This window comes from Myxocyprinus asiaticus, chromosome 2 (genome assembly GCF_019703515.2).
Source record: "Myxocyprinus asiaticus isolate MX2 ecotype Aquarium Trade chromosome 2, UBuf_Myxa_2, whole genome shotgun sequence".
Lineage (NCBI taxonomy): Eukaryota > Metazoa > Chordata > Actinopteri > Cypriniformes > Catostomidae > Myxocyprinus > Myxocyprinus asiaticus.
Window position 1 is genome coordinate 14588234 of NC_059345.1, and position 17314 is coordinate 14605547.

Consider the following 17314-nt stretch of genomic DNA (forward strand, 5'->3'; position numbering starts at 1 on the left):
GTCCCGTTGGCTGACTTCAATACATAATTTAAACCGAAGCAGTACATAAGGACTCATTTTGATACTTAATAAAGCACCCAAATGTGTCATATACTGTATATAGTCCATGTGACTCATTAATCATATACCAAATATTCTGAAGGCATATGACCACTTTGTATGATGAACAGACTATAATTTAATTCGTTATTCACTCTCAAATCAAATCAAATCATTAATGAAGTCCATAAACAAAAATTCAATATAGCGACTACACTGATAAAATCAAACCTCATTGGTTCTTGAGACAGGACGTCATGATGTTTGGTCACGAAACGTGCAAGACTTAAATTATGTTCTGTTCATCATACAAAGTGGTCGTATGCCATCAGAAGATTTGGTATATGATTAATGAGTCACATGGACTATATACAGTATATGACACATTTGGATGCTTTTTTAAGCATTAAAATGAGACCCTATGTACTTTCATTTCATTGAATTTAGCCTACAGGACATTCATTAAATTATTTTATGGTTGGACCGACATGAGATTGAGTAAATGATGACAGAATTTTCATTTTTGGATGAATTATTGCTATAAAAAGCAAGTCTTCCTTGGTCAACCAGCTTCACCAGCTGGCAAACGTCTTGGCTATGCTGGTTTACCAGCTAGACCAGCACAAAATAGGATTAACCAGTCTGGACCACCATGAATTAATTTGTTCTGGTCTTAGAAGGACTTTTCAGCAGTCTTCTGTTTCTGTTCTATCACCACTAACAAGTTTGGCCTATAAGATCTCCAGAGACTGACATCTTGAATAAAGAGAGACATATTTCTTCATTTCACCACATAGATTTGACCACCCCTGTAGGGCCTAGACAAACCAGTCTTTAACGGACCCTGCTCTGTCTCACATGTAATTTCTCAACAATATGCGCCAAATGATGCCAGTATCAATGCGTGACTCACAAATCTCCTGCTGAGTTAGCTAGTTTTGATGGAAACTGAGCCAACCCACAAAGTGTGGTTCACGTAGCACTGAAACACTCGTGCAAGGACTTCCCTGTCACCCGGCAAACTGTCGACAGACATATGGATGTGCTGCGAATCACTACTCACCTGACACATGTAGCAGGCTGGAGGCCACCGATTTTCCAATATTGTTGGCAGCCACGCAGAAGTAGGTGCCGTAGTCCTGCGGCATAAGGTTTCTGAGCAGCAAAGACCCGTCCAGGAGGGAATGAGCATTGGCACTCAACGGGCCCTCCTTGTGGTGCCAGCTCACTGTTGGCTGAGGGACACCTGTTCGAAGAGAAACATCAAGTCACTCTCAGTCAATCAATTCACACTCCATTCAAGAGCCACCACTAATCGCACTGGAGAATAACGGCAAGTCCCTTTCAATCAATCAATTCAAGCTCAAGTCTAGAGCCCCAGTAAAAGGACAAAACAAATCCTGATCTCAACATCTCAAGCTCTTGACAAATCACTGAATAAGGCCCAGTATTTAGGGGCAACTTCTGTTTTGTCCTTAAACATATGTCAGCTTCAAAGCTTGCGTCAAATTCTTCAAACCGCAGAATATGTTGATTCAAAAGCAGATCAGCAAGAAGCCTGCAGATTGCCACAAATTACTTGTACAAATGGGCACAATGAATGCAAATTGCCACCCTCCAGCCGCTTCCCCTGGGACGCCCCCGTGAAAATAATGAGCAGCACATGGATTGGAGTCTAAGTTTTATGGTCCCCTGTTCTGCCGAGTGGAGACATTAGTACTGACATACGGCCGTTCGTCTGAGAGCCAATGAATAGACACACTCTTAGGAATGGAAAATAACACTGGAAGACTTGAGGTGTGTATGGATACCAAGTGTACACGTGGTCATAGACATATTTTGGCACCACTAAATAGTCCAGCATTCCTGCAAAGATGGCAGGCATTGATGTTTTTAAGATGTAGGTAGAATTGATATTGCCCACCGCAACGACCTGCATGTTTTTTTGGAGAGGGAATTTCCACAGGGAGGAGAAATTTAAAAAGGAACAATAACTACATGACGACAAGGGGAAAAAAATTATCAAATATATATTTCATACAAAATGTCTATCTCTAGCAGAACAGTGTGCACATTGTATGCTACGATATGAGTAACACGGCAGTATTGACTGCCTTATGACTGAAAACTCGTACACACACAACAGTGTTTTCTCAGGATGAATGACCTATGTGATATACAGATTGAGTTACGCCCTGCAATCAGGCAACCAGGAATGTTTGGATCAGACGGCCGTTGTGTATCAGTGTGAGTGTCTGAATGACTTCGATTACTGTATCTCCTTACATCATTACCCATAGTCAATTGCTGCTCCATGCCAACCTATTTCGTACTCCTATCTGGATGTGTTGTTCAAACCCCGTTAGTTTCTCCTTCTCTCTCTTATTCATCTCAGGGAATCAAATGGTGATGAAAGCATGAGAGAACAGCTGATATTTGCAGCTTTCTGCCACAGGCCAAGTCTACCACTGTAAGGCCATTGTTAACAACAGGTGTCCTTCACATCAACCAGATCACTAAGCAAGGAGTGAAGACAGACACAGTGGTGACATGCCTCATAGCTTTTATTTATATAAAAATGCAAATAAAAAGAAGGTGAAAGGGAGGACATTGTCCAGATTGAGGTTATGAAGATCATGGGGCGTTAAACACAAAATGGGGCTGGTGACCTTGATTTGCCAGGTGAGGAGAAGGTCTTGTTTTCCTTGTCTACATCATTTTTTAATCAGAATTTTTTTTCTTGTTTTGCAGAAACAATGTCTAAACATTCTTTAAACAAGATATATTTACTTGAGAAGCACTATATGACATAAGATATTAAAGGAATATTCAAAACAAGTTTAGCTCAGTCGATTCATCCCTCCTTTTTTTAAAAAAAAAAAAAAGCAAAAATCTGGGTTACAGTGAGGCCCTTTTTAATGGAAGTGAATGGAGACAATACGTAAACAGAAAAAAAACGCACTATTTCATAAGTATAGTCACAAGACAAACAATATGCATGTTAAAATTATTTTAGTGTGATAAAATCGCTTACGAATCTTTTCTGTGCAAAGTTTTAGCCAATTTTACAACTTCGTTGCCATGACGATGTATGGCAACAAACTCTAAAACCCTAAAATGACTGTAAAACTGACAATTTAAACAACTTTACTGCTCAAATAATTCATGAGTTTCTGCAGATAATTTAATGTAAGCACTTTTATAATATAATAAACTTCACATTTCTGTCTTTAAACTCTCCAAAAATTGGCCCCGAACACTTCCATTGTAAGTGCCTCACTATAACCTCAATTTTTTTTTTTTTTTTTTTTTTAAGAAAAAGAGGAACGTGTTAAAATTTATTTTTGTGGTAATCAACATTAAGGCACGAATGCTGTCGATTGAGCTTAACTTGTATTGAACCCAGAATATTCCTTCAACTCTTGTTTTCAGATAAATCTTGTTTTGATAAATGTTTACTATAATTTTACTATAAAATACCATGGGGATACTATGGTTACTATAGTAAAACCATGGTTAATTTTTGTAAAGGAAGGTTTAGGGGTAGGGGTTTAAAAAAACACAATAAACACGCTGCAGTGATCCCCCTATCCTGTTTGTTAGTATTTAAATAGGGATGCAAATAGTTTCTGCCACTAATACAGTATGACTCGGTGAGGATAAAGGTGGTTTGTGAAAAACCATGTGTTTTGTGAGGTGAACTGTTGGCTGACTAGTTCATTGTAAAGTATGTTAATATTAATCAATTATTAATACAGGATATTTCTGTATGATAAACAATTTTAGTACTGGTGGATTTTTTCACTTGATGTCTAATGTATAATCTGGGTCTTGAATATATATATATATATATATATATATATATATATATATATATATATATATATATATATATATATATATATATATACATATATATATATATTTGTTATATATTTTGTTTTTAATTGTTATTAACAATTAAGGCAAACCACAAAACTGGTCTCATTTCAAGGTCCATTGACCAATGCACTCATACACACCATAACTACATCTGAATGATTCTGAAATACGTTTACATTAAATTCCACAACGACCACACATTCCATAAGCAGAAATCTATAGACAGCTCTAAAAAACTTTATTGTATAACAGACCAGCAGGAGCCCTATTTTGCTACAGTAGATTGCCGTTTGTAAATGACGCAGTGCAGCATAACTCCCATAGAAGAAGCCCAGCATCCTGAAAAGCCTGGTGACTTTACAAACCATTTTTCTCCTATCAGCCAAATCTTTCACCGAAACCACACGGACAAGAGCTAAAGCATAGGATATGCACACATCAAACATGTTAACTTTTTTGCAGAGTAAAGTATTTAGTTAATTCGAGGCATCTACACTATGGCTGCATTGGACATTTGAACTTGAATTTGAGATTTTCTTAGGAAACATATTGTTGCTTTTAACACACAGTGCTTTTAACAGTTTACTAATGTGTAATCTATGAAACTATAAGCAATACATATGTTTTATGGGTGAATTCCTCAAATGAATTTGATCCAATAATAATGCAATAATATTATATTATTATTATTATTATTTTATTATTATATCATTATGATTAAATTAAGAATATATATATATATATACATATACAGTACTCTTAATTTAATATGATTATACTGTTTATATATAAAACGCTTCCTGTAGATGTAGCTGTCTTGTCGTGCATTTCTCACACACCTTACAGTCTAGCTGATCCCACAAAAGCTCAATGGGGTTAAGATCCATAACACTCTTTTCCAATTATCTGTTGTCCAATGTCTGTGTTTCTTTGCCCACTTTAACCTTTTCTTTATGTTTTTCTGTTTCAAAAGTGGCTTTTTCTTTGCAATTCTTCCCATAAGGCCTGCACCCCTGAGTCTTCTCTTTACTGTTGTACATGAAACTGTCAGCTGAGGACATGTGAGGCATTTATTTCTCAAACTAGAGACTCAAACTTATCCTCTTGCTTAGTTGTACATCTGGCCCTCCACATCTCTTTCTGTCCTTGTTAGAGCCAGTTGTCCTTTTGTCTTTGAAAACTGTAGTATACACCTTTGTATGAAATCTTCAGTTTTTGGCAATTTCAAGCATTGCATAGCCTTCATTCCTCAAAACGATGATTGACTAATGAGTTTCTAGAGAAAGCTGTTTCTTTTTTTGCCATTTTTGACCTAATATTGACCTTAAGACATGCCAGTCTATTGCATACTGTGGCAACTCAAAAACAAACACAAAGACAATGTTAAGCTTCATTTAACGAACCAAATAGCTTTTTTAACTGTGTTTGATTTAATGGCAAGTGATTTTCTAGTACCATATTAGCAATTTAGCATGATTACTCAAGGATAAGGTGTTGGAGTGGCGGCTGATGGAAATGGGGCCTGACTAGAATTGATCAAAAATGACTTTTTTCAAATAGTGATGGTGCTGTTTTTTACATCAGTAATGTTATGACTATACAGTACTTTGTGATCAGTTGAATGCCAATTTGGTGAATTAAAGTACCAATGTCCTTCCAAAACAGCAAAATCTGTACATTATTCCAAACTTTTGGCTGCCAGTGTGTGTATATATATATATATATATATATATATATATATATATATATATATATATATATATATATATATATATATATATAATTTATTTATACATATATACTCTTACATTTTATAATGATATAATAATAATAACAATTATTATTATATTTTAATATTATCATAATAATAATTATCATTTTTATAACCATACAGCTTTTTTGGCATTGAGACAAGATTATTATCAATGACAATTAAGCATATTTTCCCCAAAGTTGTCATTACCATAATATGAAAAAAATCTCATTCTCATTACTGCAATATATATTTTTATCATTTAAATTAAAAAATACTTTATTTTATGTATTTAACTTTTAATTAATTAAATGAAATTGAATACAACAAATTGTATTTGTACTTGTACTTTTCAGTTTAAATAAGATATTATTAAGATATGATTTTCTTTATGCAAAATATTATTTATTATTTCTGTCTTTTGATTTGGGGGTGAAAAATGACTCGGACATGTTCTTTAGGTATCATGTATTTCACCCTCACCTTTGACAGGGCATTGCAGGGTTATGTTTGCACCTAAACGGGCACTGACAACACCTCCAACCACCACATTCAGACTGGTACTGTTCAGATCTGACGTGTTGCCCTGTGAAACAGCAATTGTAGGAGGTTCTGTTTGAAAAAAAGAAGCACGGTCAGAACCGCAACCAACAGCTCGCATTGCACATAAAAAAAACATGATAGTATAAAACAATGTGTGTGTCTCACCAGCAAATAGAACTTGTGTTGTCTCTGAATCAGACCCCAACTCATTGGTGGCTGTGCACTTGTAGATGCCCATGTCTCTAGCGCCAGGCCGAGAGATGTGAACTTCTCCACTGCTGTCCCACGATAACCTGGGGAGGGCAGAGAAACACGTTCAATCAGGCACAGAATTCAGTGCTACAGTTCTATTGCATTACGACTTGTGATTTCCCACACATGCTGCATTATGCAATTTGAGACTATTTCATTTCAGCCGGGTTGTATCTGGGTTAAAACAATGACCATATTCTTGTTCTATTACAATAATGAAACCATAGGAGATCAATGCACCACTTCTTGCCCTTTCAATAAAAACACACAACATAACACAGTGGCCCCAAAAACATTTCTGGATACTTAAGCCACACTTAAAAAGGAATGAAAGTCAAAGCATTATTTAAGAAAATATCAAAACATGTGATAACACTTTTCTAGCAAAACATTTTACAATATATTATAAATATATTAGTTACTCTGCTAGGACACCTGTGTGACTTGAGGGGAACTGACTTTATACATGCCACCTGGTTTGATGGTTTGTTTTCTAATCCTATGAAATGTATACATGTTTCTTAAGTGTCCAGAAGTGTCCAAATATTTTTTGGATTCACTGTATGACCTGAAGGATGCGTACTTCCACATCTCGATCCTTCCTCAACACAGACCCTTCCTGCAGTTTACGTACGAGAGTCAGGCGTATCAGTACAAAGTCCTCCCTTTCGGCCTGTCCCTGTCTCCTTGCTTCTTTACGAAGGTCGCAGAGGCTGCCCTTGCCCCATTAAGGTAGGTGGGCATTCGCGTTCTCAACTATCTTGATGACTGGCTAATCCTAGCTCATTCTCGAGACATGTTGTGCGCACACAGGGACCTGGTGCTCTCACACCTCAGCCGACTAGGGCTTCGGGTTAACTAGGAAAAAAGCAAGCTCCTCCCGGTTCATAGCATCTCTTTTCTCGGTTTGGAGTTGGACTCAGTCTCCTTCATGGCACGCCTTACGAAGGAGCGCGCCCAGTTGGTGCTGGCCAGTTTGAAGGTGTTCAAACAGAAAACAGCGGTTCCACTGAAACTTTTCAGAGGCTCCTGGGGCGTATGGCATCCTCGGCGGTGGCCACCCCACTCGGGTTGATACATATGAGGCCGCTTCAGCACTGGCTCCAGACTCAAGTCCCGAGATGGGCATGGAGCCACGGGACACATCGCGTGGTCATCATGCCGGTCTGTCACCGTCTTTTCAGCCCTTGGACCGACCTCTCATTTCTACGGGCAGGTGTTCCTCTAGAACTGCTCTCCAAGTGCGTCATGGTCATGACAGACACCTCCAAAATGGGCTGGGGTGCTGTTTGCAACGGGCACGCAGCCGCCGGCCTCTGGACGGGTCCGCGACTGCATTGGCACATCAACTGCCTCGAGTTGTTGGCAATTCTGCTCGCCCTGCGGAGGTTTCGGCCGTTGATCCAGGGCAAGCACGTGTTAGTTCAGACAGACAACACGACAATGGTAGCATATGTCAACCGCCAAGGCGGTTTGCGCTCTCGTTGTATGTCACAACTCGGCCACCGTCTCCTCCTCTGGAGTCAGCAGCAATTCAAGTCGCTGCAAGCCACTCACATCCTGGGCAACCTCAACACTACAGCGGACGCGCTGTCACGACAGGTTACCCTCAGGGGAGAGTGGAGACTCCACCCTCAGGTGGTCCAGCTGATTTGGAGTTGATTCGACAGGCACAGGTGCACCTGTTCGCCTCCCAAGAATCCTCCCCACTGCCCACTCTGGTACGCCCTGACCGAGGCCCCCATCAGCATAGATGCGCTGGCACACAGCTGGCCCCCTGGCATGCGCAAATATGCGTTTCCCCCAGTGAACCTGCTTGCACAGACCCTGTGCAAGGTCAGGGAGGACGAGGAGCAGGTCATCCTGGTAGCACCCTACTGGCCTGCCCAGACGTGGTGCTCGGACCTCACACTCCTCACGACAGCTCCCCCCTGGTGAATTCCCCTGAGGAAGGACCTTCTTTCTCAGGGACGGGGCACCATCTGGCACCCGTGCCCAGACCTCTGGAATCTCCATGTCTGGCCCCTGGACAGGACGCAGAAGACCACCTGCGGCGGTAGACACGATCACTCAGGCTAGGGCCCCCTCTACGAGGTGCCTGTATGCCTTTAAGTGGCGTCTGTTCGCTAAGTGGCGTTCTTCCCGTTGGGAAGACCCCCAGAGATGCGCAGTCGGATCAGTGCTTTCCTTCCTGCAGGAGAGGTTGGAAGGGAGGCTGTCCCCTTCCACCTTGAAGATGTACGTTGTCGCCAAAGCAGCACAACACGACGCAGTCGACGGTAAGTCTTTAGGGAAGCACGACCTGATCATCAGGTTCCTAAGAGGCACGAGGAGGCTGAATCCCTCCAGACCACGCCTTGTTCCCTCATCGGACCTCTGTAGTTCTTCAGCATCTACAGAGAGCCCCCTTTGAGCCTTTGCAGTCAGCCGAGCTTAAGGCACTCTCCTTGAAGACTGCCCTCCTGACTGCACTCACTTCCATCAAGGGGGTAGGCGACCTGCAAGCATTCTCTGTCAGCGAAACGTGCCTGGAGTTCGGTCCAGGTTACTCTCATGTGATCCTGAGACCCTGACCGGGCTATGTGCCCAAGGTTCCCACCAACCCTTTAGGGACCAGGTGGTGAACCTGCAAGCGCTGCCCCAGGAGGAGGCAGACCCAGCCCTGTCGTCGCTGTGTCCGGTGCGTGCTTTACACATCTATTTGGATCGCACACAGAGCTTTAGAATCTCTGAGCAGCTCTTTGTCTGCTTTGGTGCACAGCGGAAAGGAAGCGCTGTCTCCAAGCAGAGGATCGCCCACTGGCTCATTGATGCCATAACTATGGCATATGTCGCCTAGGACATGTCGCCCCCAGTAGGGCAACCAGCCCATTCTACCAGAGGTGGAGCGGCTCCCTGGGCCCTGGCCAGGGGTGCCTCTCTAACAGACATTTGCAGAGCAGCGGGCTGGGCAACACCCAACACCTGTACAAGGTTCTACAACCTCTGGGAGGAACCAGTTTCATCCCAGGTAGTGGCACGCAACACAAGCGGATAAGCCCGGGATAGCTGGCCGGGTGTATCGCTTGCACATAGCGCCTTCCACCTCCCTTGGAGCTGAAGACATGCGCCATTAATTCCCAGTAGTGTTCACAAACTTTTTTTCCCTGGTTGACTTCCTCCGAGCCCTGTGGTAGTCGAGCTTTCAGAGAGACTCGCTGCCGGCCCAGTACACACGCTAACTAAGAGCCCTGTTCTGGGGTAGGTGCTCCGCATGTGGCGGTTCCCTGTAAGGCTAACCCCATGCAATATATATCTTCTGCTAGTTCGTTTCCCTGCTGGCAAACTGCGTCTTCCTTGGGCAGAACACCTCTGCCCCAGTCTCCATGTTTGTAGTAACTCCTCCCCCATTGGGCAGGATCTACCTTGAAGGCTCTCCACATGGTTGGAAAGATCATGTGACGTATTCTTCCTCTTAAATATCCCCCCCTCTCTTTGGGCGAGGTGTGGTCTCCGCGGTGTCTTCCCCTTGGGAGGGACACCCCCCGACTAGACCTGGCGGCCCAGTCAGATAATCCCCCTTCTTTTTTAGGGAGTGGAAAAAGGGAAGGGGAAAAGAGGCCACGACTGGGTTAAGCCTGTCTCTATCTTTGGGTAGTCGACTTGTCCCCAAAAAGGGCCGTTCGACACTCATAACTATGTTGGGGGAGGTTATGTGTCGACCTGGTGCGCTGGCTATGAGGCACACAGCAGTCTGCCCACCACACACTGCCAGTTCACGTAACACAGTTCAGCCAGTTGTGGCATTTCGTATAGGGACCCCTAGTGTCACTACATCGACACAACGTCGAGTGAGTGACAGATAGGGAATGTCATGGTTACTTGTGTAACCTTCGTTCCCTGATGGAGGGAACGAGACATTGTGTCCCTCCTGCCACAACGCTGAACTACCCGCTGAAATGGCCAGACCTTATATCGGCTCCTCAGCATAAAACCTGAATGAGTGGTTGCATACCAGCACCTTTTATACCCGTATGTCCGGGGGAGTGGCATGCAAATACCACTCGCCAATTTTCATTGGCCTTTTATCAAAGACCAGAGGTGTCTCGGGCTCCCAAGAGTGACCCCTAGTGTCACTACATCGACACAACGTCTCGTTCCCTCCATCAGGGAATGAAGGTTACACAAGTAACCATTATGTTTCCCCTGGGCTCTGTCACTCTTTTATTTTTGATTCCTTCACTTGATCTTCAAGAGCAATCATGAGTCCCAGAAGACGGAATAAGAGGCCATTTGATGACCCCCAGAAATGTTTATATACCTGATTAAAGTGTGTTTGCTATGTGGATACTATTGTGCATGTTGAGTCTGGACCACTGTAAAAATAAAATTAAAATAAATAAATAAATAAAAATCTGTTTAATTTACAGTAAAATTCTGGCAGCTGTGGTTGCCAGACATTAACCGTAAAAAAATATAGTGAGAGCATGTTTTAGGGATAACGGGATGTCATTTTAATGCCTGTATAGTTTACAGTTCACAACCATTTATATTATTACATGATATAGCCTAAAATTAAGATACTAACCTTCTGGAGCTATAAAAATCTACTTTTCACCTTGAAATGTCATTTCAAACACTGTAGTAACTTCAGAAAGATACATGATGACTTAAAGTTCATTAAGAATGGCCCTTCCAGGCACAAAGACCAATACATGTGTAGACAGTGCTCAGTGTCACTCACACAAACACAAACAATATCACAGTAACACATGTGACACTAAAATAATGCAACAAACATTAACAGAACATCCTAATATATATAACTGATATAAAAAATAAGAAGAAACATAACTATTTCCATAAAATATAATGAAATGTGATGAGTACATGCTGGGACATCTGGGAATGCTAATTATTGTTTTTCACCATCTTTTTAATAATAGTTTACTGTAAAAAGCACCTGTATTCTCTTGTTAAACATAATATAAATTTGGACAGTTAATTCTACCATAAAATCATACTTTTTACATATATAAAAACATATTGTATTTTTAGTTTTACAAAATTTTACTGAAAATTTACATGTATTGTCTTGTTATATATATTTTTATGGTATGTGTTAATGTAACATCCTGGTAATTCATTTTAAAATTTTACTGTAACATTTTTACATTATTTTACCTTTAAAATTATATATTTTTTTACAGTACTTATGAATGTTCAGTAAAAAAAGAAAGAAAAAAGAAAGAAAGAAAGTGTGACGAGGAGGAGGGCATGGCCGGGTTTTGATGACACACGCCTGGCGCTGAGTTGTCTAATTAGCGGGAGAGAGATAAGGAGGGGCCGGGATGCCAGTTCGAGAGTGAGAGAGGGAGACGCATGTGTTGTGTGCATCTTTGTTTGCTGCAAAGCAATTTATGTTATGTTTGAGTCATGTTCTGTCATTAAAGTTTAAGTTGCTGTTCAGCAGGTTCCCGCCTCCTCCTTACCCATGCTGTGAAACTCATTACGTTGGTGCCGAAACCCGGGAGGGAGGAGGGATGCACAGTTGGAGAGCCCTGTTGGAGGGTCGCGATGCCGAGGAGGTATGGTACGGTGGTACTGGAGCGGTTCACCAGGAGGCGGAGGAGCCCGCTGCCATTCGCCAGGAGATGGAGAAGCCGCTGCCGTCTGCCAGGGGGCGGAGGAGCTTGCTGCCGGTCACCAGGAGTCGGAGGAGCCGCTGACATCTGCCGGGAGGTGGAGGAGCCTGCTGCCGTCCTCCAGGAGGTGATGTCCAGTGCCATTGCCCCGGTGTCACGAAGGACCTCTGCCCAGCTGGCCTAGGACCAGGAGGCAGTGTTTCCGGGGATCGGCGAGCCACTTTTTCTCTCTCTCTCTCCTCTCTCTCTCTCGTTCTGTCTCTCCTGCTTGCTCTTTCTCTCTCCCCTCTCCCTCCCCTCATCTGGAGGTGGGGAAGGCCGGCCGGAAGAAGGATGGCCGAAAGGGCAACACCACCCCTCCAGGAAGGGAGGGGGGGAGTAGGTCAGGCCGGAGGATTCCCTGGCCTGAATCTGGAGGTGGAGGAGTGTAACGAGGAGGAGGGCGTGGCCGGGCCGTGATGATGCATGCCTGGCGCTGAGTTCTCTAATCAGCGGGAGAGAGATAAGGAGGGGCAGGGATGCCAGTTTGAGAGAGAGAGAGAGAGAGAGAGAGAGAGAGAGAGAGAGAGAGAGAGAGAGAGAGAGAGAGAGAGACGCACATGTTGTGTGTGTGCATCTTTGTTTTGTTTGCTGCAAAGCACTTTTATGTTATATTTGAGTTATGTTCTATCATTAAAGTTTACGTTGCTGTTCAGCCAGTTCCCGTCTCCTCCTTGCCTGTGCTGTGAAACTCATTAAAGGAAGAAAGAAAGAAAGAAAGAAAGAAGAAAAGAAAGAAAATAGTAAAGCTCTTAAATTGATCCTAGAACAAAAAGAAACCAGAGAGCTGGTGTGTTCAAGTTGGGTAGTTGGGAAGCTGGGTTTGGGTACTGTCAAAATATTACACAATTGAAAGTCAAAGTGTTATACTTGAGTGAAAGCAAGTGTATTAAGTATTACAGTAAAAGGTAAAAAGTAATTGTTTATCTTCGCTTCACAAATTGAATGATGAAATCAAGATGTAGAGGATAAGTAACCTTGATGTAGAAATGTTGTAAAGCAACCTGTTTAATCACAATTTTCACAATGTTCTGGCTATGTAAGGCTCTAGGATACACCAGATTTAAAATCGAAAACATTTAAACTTTACATTCAGCAGCAGCTGATTTTCTAGCTGTTGACACAAATTTGTATTCAAACTTGACTGACACAAATTTGTATTCACACTTGAGTCCAGTTCATCCATCTTCAGCAATGGCTATTACAGTTTTATTTTTATTTTTTTTACAAATGTTACATGTTTTTCTCACTACCAAGTATACATTTTCAAAACTCTTAATACTATCACTGAACTGTGGATAATCTTTGCAATGCTTTGATACAAAATGCATTCAATGACCACAACTTTAAAAATGAATGAAATCTTTTCTCAAAAGCAACTCATCTACTGTATCTACAGCCAATTTTGCACATTTACGTACTGTGTTTAAAACTGTTAAATTTATGCTCAAAACAGTAAAATAAACTGAATAAGACAGCAATATTCTTTATTTCTACCATAATTTCATACTGAAGAATATTCAAAAAATAAATACAAATAATAAATAAATAAATAAAATGTAAAACAATTAGTAAAAACAAATAAAACCATCTGATTTCTCTTTTAGATGATTAGTTGTATAAAAAATATTGTATCGCATTGTATCCTACGATACAACGCTCTTGATTTGATATCATATGTATCATATGATACATTAATAAATACATAAATGTGATTAAAACCAAGCAATGCAACATTGAGAGCTGCGAAGCAGTCTCCTCCCTGGAGAGGCGGCCACTGAGTGTTCACAAGAAAACAGAGCAACTAGTCCACATAGGTGAGTTGAGAGCTTGAAGACTGATGGCAAACAGCAAGTAGATTATAGTGTAACAGTTTTCAGAATTTGCCAAACAACGGTGTCATGTCCTGGTGCCGCAGTACATCAAACATATTGTTTTATTTACGCCGATATCACTGCACAAATCCACAGAAGCAACAAGTTGCAAATATAGCTGCAAGCAGCAATACCAGGGTCAAGCCAATTATCGGCAGCATGAGCAGCGAAAGAAGCATCGTGACACCTTTTAAGTTAGAATTCTGATGAATGCTAAAGGAATTAAAGATAAAAACCAAACATCTATGGCCATGTTTCTCAAGATACACTACTGTTCTATTTGCGTGTACTAGTTAGGTTGGCTTGAGAAAGCCAACCAACTGAAATTCTATTTAAACTTATCATTATTATTATTATTATTATTATTATTATTATTATTATTATTATTATTAGTGGTGCTTGCGGAGCAAAGCATCACTATTGTAATCTCACATATTTATTATTATTATTAGTGGTGCTTGCGGAGCAAAGCATCACTATTGTAATCTCACATACTTATTATTATTAGTGGCGCTTGTGAAGCAAAGCATTACTACTGTAATCTCACATACTTATTATTATTCTTCTTATTCCATACAAAACTTCGGCACCTAACTCGTCCCGCACCGTTTGTAGTAGACCAATGAATTAGGTGTCAAATCGACCGGCCTATTGACAAAACTTGTGCTATGACTTTTCTAAGGAATTGGCGGTACGGTGCCCCCCTGGGGGGCAAAAAACGTCCCATAAATTTCCTATAGGCATACTATGGCAAGGGTCTCGCCCATGAAAACATTTTTTTCCCCCTACAATGTCAGTCAATGCAAGAAAGTTGTCAAATCATATCTCCCAATCAGAATGACATAGAGACATGGGGGTGGGCTCATTTCAATCGGAATACCAATCACTCTTTAAATATCACCTTGGAAATGGCATAGCCATGCCCTAACAACCATTTATGGGACCCTAGCAATCACCCCCCATTAACTTCCATTCAAAAGGTCTCAGAAGGATATCTTCAGAACAGAATGTCGTAAACACTTGGAGATTGGCTCTTATGAGTCAGGTTAGTAAGCATCCAATAAGAATCTCTCTGTTCACTGGCTAGCCATGCCCTGGAAACATTTTAGAGCACCCTAGCAACCAATACTATTGCTTTCACTTAGAGTGTGATATCTTCGGATCAGAATGTCCTAGAGACATGACAGTTGGCTTGTTTTAATTGGGTGAGCAATCAGTCTACAACTATTATGTTATATTACATGGTAACTACTTAGCCACGCCCTAGCAACCATTTAGAGCACCCTAGCAACCAAACACCATTGACTTCCATTCAAAATCACTAAGATGGGTATCTCAGGATCAGAATGCTGTAGAGACTTCCGGGTTGACTTATTTCACTCAGGATAGCAAGGAGCCATGTTAAGCATCACCTTGGTAACTGCCTAGCAACCACATGGTGTTACCCTAGCAACCAAGTAACAAATCACATATCGCTGCAACAGAACATCGTAGAGACTTCCGGGTTGACTTATTTCACTCAGGATGACAAGGAGCCATGTTAAGTATCACCCTGGTAACTGCCTAGCAACCACATGGTGTTACCCTAGCAACCAAGTAACAAATCACATATCTCTGCACCAGAACATCATAGAGACTTCTGGATTCGTTCATTGGACTCAGGGTAGCATGGAGCCTTTTGAGTATCACCCTGGTAACTGCCTAGCAACCAAATTATCTCACCCTAGCAACCAAGTAGAAAAACACATCTATCAATCTATCTATCTATCTATCTATCTATCTATCTATCTATCTATCTATCTATCTGTTTATCTGAGGGTCATCCTCTATCTATCTATCTATCTATCTATCTATCTATCTATCTATCTTTGCACACTATACATTGTTTTGTGTATTCTCAAGCACTTTGTAGGATTTTTTGGAAAAATTTGGAAAAGTCAGTTTTTACATCCATAGAGTTATATGCAATACATTTATAGACATCTATGCAATATTTAGTTTAATCCAATTTAAACTAAAAAAAGTTTTGAATATTTCCATGACACTAACTTAATTGAAAACAATTTGTCTAATTGATTGAAATATTTCAAGCAAGCACATTTAGCCATTGTTTACTACAGGGCATCCAGAATTCACAATGACTCCCCAGGGCAAGGTCCTAAAATATTTTCATTTTAATAAGTAAATGTAACAGTCTTAATTCCTCTTTGGTATTTTGTATAAATTTGGTACTTTCAAATTTGTTTGTGAAACTGTAACAGGTAGTTGCTGAGATGAGATGGGAGATGCTGGATCTAACTGCAGGCTTTTAATAAAGATGATGAAAGTGAAACAAACAAACATGAACTCAAATCGAAACAAACAAGAACAAAAAAAAAAAAAAAAAAAAAAAATCAGCAGATTTCAATTGGTGTTTCAATTTCAAATGTTGATTGGACAAATGTTATAGGAGTAATAGCAACAACAAAACGTTTACATAAAATCAAATCATGGCCAACTATGGTCTCATTGTTCTCTGCATGACTCACACAATCTAACAAGACCAGTCTCACAAAAATGCAAACATACAGCCTCAAGTCCATTTTGGTGTGCTCAATGTCAAATTTGTTGATGATTGGCCAATGGCTGCCATGTTTCTCAATATATGCAACTGTCCTCATGATTAATGATGGCAACTCCCACAAAGACGCTGAATGCAAAGACACTGCATGCAAATTTTGAAATTAATCGGACCAATGTTTCTATATTTAGAGCCACTTTCATATTGTTTCCTGTTATAGCACCACTAAATGGCCAAATCCTGCAACTTTTTCTGTGTATTCTCCGGTTGAGCCCTTATATAAGTGTGTCAAGTTTGGTGAAAATATCTAATTTACTTAAGAGTTATATCAATTTATGTAAAAGCAGAGACCACTTTTAAAATTCATCAGTCTGTTTTTGGCATTTACGAGCAAAATTTTGCCATGTTCTATTTAATCTTAAGAAATGTACTAATGACGCTTCATATTTTGGTGGATTTGTTCCGATAGGACGAACGGCTTTAAAGCAATTAGCTAAAGTAGTTTCGGAACTATTTTCAAAGTGGCAACAGGCCATAAAGCGAACCATAGCAAATATGGTATCGTTGCACTCGGCAAGTCCTCCTGAACTTAATGAGACCAGTCCTGTGAAAATAGATCAACGCCACTAAAAGTTATAAGCTCACAAAAGTAAAATAAATTCATTTTTCCACACTAAGTGGCGCCAGATTCAAACTTCTCAGTCACCTTCATATGGTCCTGGTGACACATACAAAGTTTCATAACGAT

At 40.7% G+C, this 17314-nt stretch overlaps 1 protein-coding gene across 1 annotated transcript in view; it reads right to left on the reverse strand.

Moving 5' to 3' along the window:
• LOC127450729 (ADAMTS-like protein 3) overlaps positions 1–17314 on the reverse strand; it is a 283685-nt gene that overhangs the window by 31105 nt on the left and 235266 nt on the right. Inside the window, exons 22-24 of the mRNA XM_051715045.1 lie at positions 6383–6510; positions 6158–6286; positions 1103–1285 (exon numbers count right to left, since the gene is read on the reverse strand). Coding sequence (XP_051571005.1) covers positions 1103–1285; positions 6158–6286; positions 6383–6510 — 440 coding nt within the window. The remainder of the gene's footprint in view (positions 1–1102; positions 1286–6157; positions 6287–6382; positions 6511–17314) is intronic.